Source organism: Somniosus microcephalus, chromosome 11, assembly GCF_052327205.1.
Source record: "Somniosus microcephalus isolate GS21.2 chromosome 11, FLI_Smic_1.0, whole genome shotgun sequence".
Classification (NCBI taxonomy): domain Eukaryota; kingdom Metazoa; phylum Chordata; class Chondrichthyes; order Squaliformes; family Somniosidae; genus Somniosus; species Somniosus microcephalus.
The window spans coordinates 7,028,527-7,034,526 of NC_140997.1; the positions used below are offsets into that span (position 1 = coordinate 7,028,527).

The 6,000-nt window shown below is 54.6% G+C and overlaps 1 protein-coding gene across 2 annotated transcripts in view; it reads right to left on the minus strand.

The window, feature by feature from the left end:
* Positions 1–5,260, minus strand: part of LOC147110273 (ADP-ribosylation factor-binding protein GGA1-like) — a 38,944-nt gene extending 33,684 nt beyond the window's left edge. For both annotated transcript variants that reach the window (XM_086000073.1, XM_086000074.1), the window contains exons 1-2: positions 5,153–5,260; positions 903–987 (exon numbers count right to left, since the gene is read on the minus strand). In XM_086000073.1, coding sequence (XP_085856199.1) covers positions 903–987; positions 5,153–5,195 — 128 coding nt within the window. In that variant the 5' untranslated portion in view covers positions 5,196–5,260. The remainder of the gene's footprint in view (positions 1–902; positions 988–5,152) is intronic.
* Positions 5,261–6,000: the final 740 nt, after the last annotated feature.

Below are 6,000 nucleotides of genomic sequence, written 5' to 3' on the forward strand. Positions count from 1 at the left end.
GGCTGGAGAGTCTAGAACTAGGGGTCACAGTCTCAGGATAAGGGGTCGGCCATTTAGGACTGAGATGAGGAATTTCTTCACTCAGAGGGTGGTGAATCTTTGGAATTCTCTACCCCAGAGGGCTGTGGAGGCTCAGTCGATGAGTATATTCAAGGCTGAGATCGATAAGAGTTTTGGATACTAAGGGAATCAAGGAATATCAAGGAAGTTATGATGAACCTGTATGAAACACTGGTTCGGCCTCAACTGGAGTATTGTGTCTAATTCTGGGCAACGCACTTTAGGAAGGATGTGAAGGCCTTAGAGAAGGTGCAGGAAAGATTTACAAGAATGGTTCCAGGGATGAGGGATTTCAGTTACGTGGATAGACTGGAGAAACTGGGGTTGTTCTCCTTGGAGCAGAGAAGGTTGAGAGGAGATTTGATAGAGGTGAAGGAAAAAAATTTGCAGGGCTACGGGGAAAGGGCAGGGGGAGTGGGACTAGCTGAAGTGCTCTTGCAGAGAACTGGCATGAGCTCGACGGGCCGAATGGCCTCCTTCTGTGCTGTAACCATTCTATGATATGGGGATCGGGCGGGAAAGTGGAGTTGAGGTCGACGATCAGCCATGATCTTATTGAATGGCGGAGCAGGCTCGAGGGGCCGAATGGCCTACCCCCACTTCTTATGAGACGGCACTGAAAGAGGCCATTCGGGCCATCGTGCCTGTGCCGGCTCTTTGAAAGAGCTCTCCAATTAGTCCCATCCCCCCGCTCTTTCCCCACAGTCCTGCCGGTTTTTCCAGTGACCCTGGAACAGGGTGAAGAACAATGATCCGAACTGTAAGCTGCCACGCGTGTCTCACAGAACGAGTGCAATCTCTCCTGATACTGCAGTCACTTTAATAACCAGTCCCGCACTTACCCCTCCAGCTCCAAATTGACCTGATCGCAGAACCCTTTGATCTGTTCCCATTGCTCGTCAGTGTTTAGTGGGTTGGTAGCTTTATCTTTAAAAGAAACACACAGACACATTAGAACAAACACCACATGCTGACAAAGGCTCCACGCCTGAACTGTGAACTCCTCTCATCCATCGCGATACCGACAGGCGTGCTGGGCCTTTGCGCCGTGCTGCTTTCGTTTCAGATTAGCCGCATCTGCGGGATTTGGCTTTTCACGTTACGGATCGCGCCTAGGTCCGGCTCAGAGTTCCCGACCCGCCACGATTGTCCCGGAATCTCCAGGAATTAAAGATTTAATATCCCCGGACACTGCTGCAAGCAACCCAGGAGAAAAGGGACATTAAGATAATGGGTCTCGGCTGGTTTATATATGGATTAATGGATAACCAGGAGTGAGTTACAGGCTGGAATCTAATCGAGGGGTTCAGGGGGTTTATATATAGAATAACAGACCCCCGGGAGTGAGTTACAGGCTGAAATCTAATCGAGGGATTCGGGGGGGTTTATATATAGAGTAACAGATACTCGGGAGTGAGTTACAGGCTGGAATCTAATCGAGGGGTTCGGGGGGGTTTATATATAGAACAACAGACCCCCCGGGAGTGAGTTACAGGCTGGAATCTAATCGAGGGGTTCGGGGGGTTTATATATAGAATAATGGATACCCGGGTATGAGTTACACATTAACACGGTGAGACTGTGGGAACAATGTTGACTTTGACCCACGACTCGGGGCATTGGAGCTAGATTCCACCGTCCGTGGCAGATCCGATAATCTGATCTCCAAGCTCAGCTGCTCCACAGCATTGTTGGAGGGCCAGCCAAAACTGGGCACTGGGAGAGGCGCATCAAACAAGGGGAATTGGGATTCTTCCCACTTGGATCCGGCCATTTCCCCAATGGGTTGGGAGCTACTGGCCAGGCCAGTGAATCTTCCCAGCTCCATTCTGTGCAGTTTTTGCTGCTTAAAAGACTTGTATTTCTTCAGCCTCCTTCATGACCTCAGGACGTCCCAGATAGCTTTACAGCTACTTCTGAAGTGTAGTCGCTGTTGTAATGTAGCAAACCCGGCAGCCAATTACACACAGCAAGCTCCCACAAACAGCAATGTGATCATGTCCAGATAGTCTGTTTTAGTGATTTTGGTTGGTGGATAAATATTGGCCCCCAGGATATGGGGGATAACTCCCCTGCTCTTCTATTGAAATAGTGCCACGTGATCTTTTACGTCCACTGAGAGGGAAGACGGGGCCTCGGTTTAACGCCTCATCCGAAAGACGGCACCTCCGACAGTACAGCACTCCCTCAGTACTGCTCCTCCGACAGTGCAGCACTCCCTCAGTACTGCTCCTCCGACAGTGCGGCGCTCCCGCAGTACTGCCCCTCCGACAGTGCGGCGCTCCCTCAGTACTGCTCCTCCGACAGTGCGGCGCTCCCTCAGTACTGCCCCTCCAACGGTACAGCACTCCCTCAGTACTGCCCCTCCGACAGTGCGGCGCTCCCCCAGTACTGCCCCTCCGACAGTGCGGCGCTCCCCCAGTACTGCCCCTCCGACAGTGCGGCGTTCCCTCAGTACTGCCCCTCCGACAGTGCAGCACTCCCTCAGTACTGCCCCTCCGACAGTGCAGCACTCCCTCAGTACTGCACTGGAGTGTCAGTCTGGATTTATGTGATCAAGTCTCTGGAGTGGGTCTTGAACCCTCGACCCTCTGACTCCGAGGCAAGGGCACTGCCCACTGAGCCACAGCCGACACCGATACTTGGAGACCCTGTGCACAGCTGGGGGGGGGGGGTCTTTGAGCCAATCCCCCAGCTCCACGCGCCGCCCGTTCGTGACACGCTCAGCCTGGCGGATGTCTCACATGTTACTTTTGACGACAAGTTTTTTCTGGGTGATTGGGGAGGGGGGGCGCCCCACAGGAGGACAGTGTCAGGAGTGAGGTACACAAAGGAATGAAGTGGCTGTATTCTTTAACACGGGCCGCCCACCCCACTCCTGTGCCAGCAGCGCGTGTTCCTGGTGCCAGGTTCACGTTGTCTCTGTAAGACTTTGGTACTAAACGTGCCGCATTGCCCCAGCAGCAGAAATCCTGAAATGATGATTCAGAGTTAGATCCTTATCGGTTGAGTTATAAACTCGGATGGAGTCTGTGCTTGAAGTTTTTAAAAACTTCTTTCTGCTGTCACTGGCCGTTAAATTGCAACAGGAACACACAATTTATTCTCTATCCACGTGAAGCACATTTTCCCGTGTTGAGTGTACGGTGTTTTCTACTAAAATGAGTGCACGAGGCGAAAACACTGTCGCCACAGCCACGTGTGGCTAGTCAGTGAATCTTTGGGGACAACAGTGTTACAACAAGCACTCTGTATCAACCAATACCCTGAGAAAACACGCACAATTCTTGTGCATAATATAAAATAGAATTTCCTCACAGCCAAACCAGCCCCTTCCCCCCCCCGCCCCGCAAAACAAGCTGCTGCTGGCAGTGAGGAGCTGTATCCGGGTCACATGGCACTGTGCTGGTCTTGTGACTTAACCCATGACTTCCTGGTCAGCCAATTTCAGCAACCCCACACCCGGGGTTACTGCAATTCACACATTACTTCCTCTATCAGAAAGGCACAGTGGAAATGTTTTAAAACCAACACCATTAACCCGCACCCCGCCCCCCCCCAAAAATCAAACAGAGCGGACCATCACTCACGCCTTGGAGAATTTATTTTACAGTGAAACCGCATCTGGTCACGTCGCACGCTGTAAGACGCAGAGAGTCGCGGGATTCCAGGGGGGGCGGGGGGCAGCTTAACGCACTGGCCGACAGGGCCCCTGCCCAGGGGCACCAGCCAGATGTACACCCCCTCCCCCCATAGCAGGAAAGCTGCATAGAACAGGGAACAGTAGCACAGTGGTTATGTTACTGGACTAGCAATCCAGAGGCCTGGACTAATGGTCCAGGCAGCTTGGGGCTTTAAATTCAGTTAATTCAATAAATCTGGAATTAAAAAGCTAGTATCGGGAATAGTGACCGGCCATCTGGTTCACTGATTTCCTTTAGGGAAGGAAACCTGCCGTCCTTACCCGGTCTGGGTCTGTGTGTGACTCCAATGTGGTTGACTCTTAACTGCCCTCTGACATGGCCTAGCAAGACACTCAGTTTGTGGGAGTACCTTCACCACACGGACTGCAGCGGCTCACCACCACCTTCTCAAGGGCAGAGATGGGCAATAAATGCTGGCCTTGCCTGCAACGCCCACATCCAATGAGCATAAAAAAAACACTGGATCAGTTTGATTTAAGTGCAGTACTGTATATTCCGGCATTTTACTAAAGGTTGTGCAAAAGAACTGGAGGGGGGTGGGGACAGAGATGAGACTTTGTTTGTATGCATCGAGTGGGGTTCGCTGCACTCCACCCAGTTCATATCTGGGTGTCCCCTCACTAATCTTTTTAGGTGTCATTGTGGCTCAGGTGTCACCCTCGCCTCCGGGTCAGGAGGTCGTGGGTTCAAGTCCCACTCCAGAGAATTGAGCTGATCATCGAGGCGGACACATCCCAGTGTCAGTGCTGAGGGAGTGCCGCACTGTCGGAGGTGCCGTCTTTCGGGTGAAGCATTAAACCGAGGCCCCGTCTGCTCTCTCGGGTGGGCAGTAAAAGATCCCATGGCACGATATCGAAGAAGAGCAGGGTGGGGGGCGGGAGGAGTTCTCCCCGGTGTCCTGGCCGATATTTATCCTTTGACCAACATCACTAAAACAGATTATCCAGTCATTATCACATGACACTTTGTGTGAGCTTGCTGTGCACAAATTGACTGCCACGTTTCCTCCACTACAACAGTGACTACACTTCAAAAGTACTTCATTGGCTGTAAAGCGCTTTGGGAAAGGTTGGGAAAGGCGCTATAGAAATGCAAATCTTCCTTTTTTTTAAACAACCCCCATAGGCACAGCAGGCAGCTCCAGTACCCAGGGGCACCGGGCACTTGGTGTCTGGGTCACCCTCCCTTCGCCCTCATTCTCTCCCTCAATCCCTGGCTCGGGGTCGGTCTCACCCGCTGCCCACAGGCTACTCCAGGGGTCACTCCAAGCGCCTGATCACAGCCTCCGTCCGGGAGCTTCCGGCTCCGACCACAGTGTATCCGCGGCCTGAACCCGGCCCAGGGCAGGAGCACAATCCGCTACCCCATCCCGGGACCCCCGCACTCACTCAGCCACGACTCCAGGGTCTCTCCTTCCTCCTCCGCCGCCATCTCTCGGGCTCCAGCTCCGGCTCCTCCCCCAGCGGCCTCATCACAACCGTCCCGCCCCTTTAAAGAGCCAGGCCCAGAGTCTGTCCCCAATACTAGGGGTCCCGGCCCAGAGTCTGTCCCCAATACTAGGGGTCCCGGCCCAGAGTCCGTCCCCAATACTGGGGGTCCCGGCCCAGGGTCTGTCCCCATCCCCGGGGGTCCCAGCCCAGAGTCTGTCCCCAATACTGGGGGTCCCGGCCCAGGGTCTGTCCCCATCCCCGGGGATCCCGGCCCAGAGTCTACCCCATCCCCGGGGGTCCCGGCCCAGAGTCTGTCCCCAATACTAGGGGTCCCGGCCCAGAGTCCGTCCCCAATACTGGGGGTCCCGGCCCAGAGTCCGTCCCCAATACTGGGGGTTCCGGCCCAGGGTCCGTCCCCAATACTGGGGGTCCCGGCCCAGGGTCCGTCCCCAATACTGGGGGTCCCGGCCCAGGGTCCGTTCCCAATACTGGGGGTCCCGGCCCAGGGTCCGTCCCCAATACTGGGGGTCCCGGCCCAGGGTCTGTTCCCAATACCGGGGGTCCCGGCCCAGGGTCTATCCCCATCCCCGGGGGTCCCGGCACAGGGTCTGTCCCCAATACTGGGGGTCCTGGCACAGGGTCCATCCCCAATACTGGGGGTCCTGGCACAGGGTCCGTCCCCAATGACTCTGGGGAAAATTCTACCTGCAAACCCCTTCACCACCATCACAGCTAGCACCAAAATAACACGGGGGGGTGGGGGGAGAAGAGAATGAGAGAAGGGGGCAGACACAGCTGGCCACTTA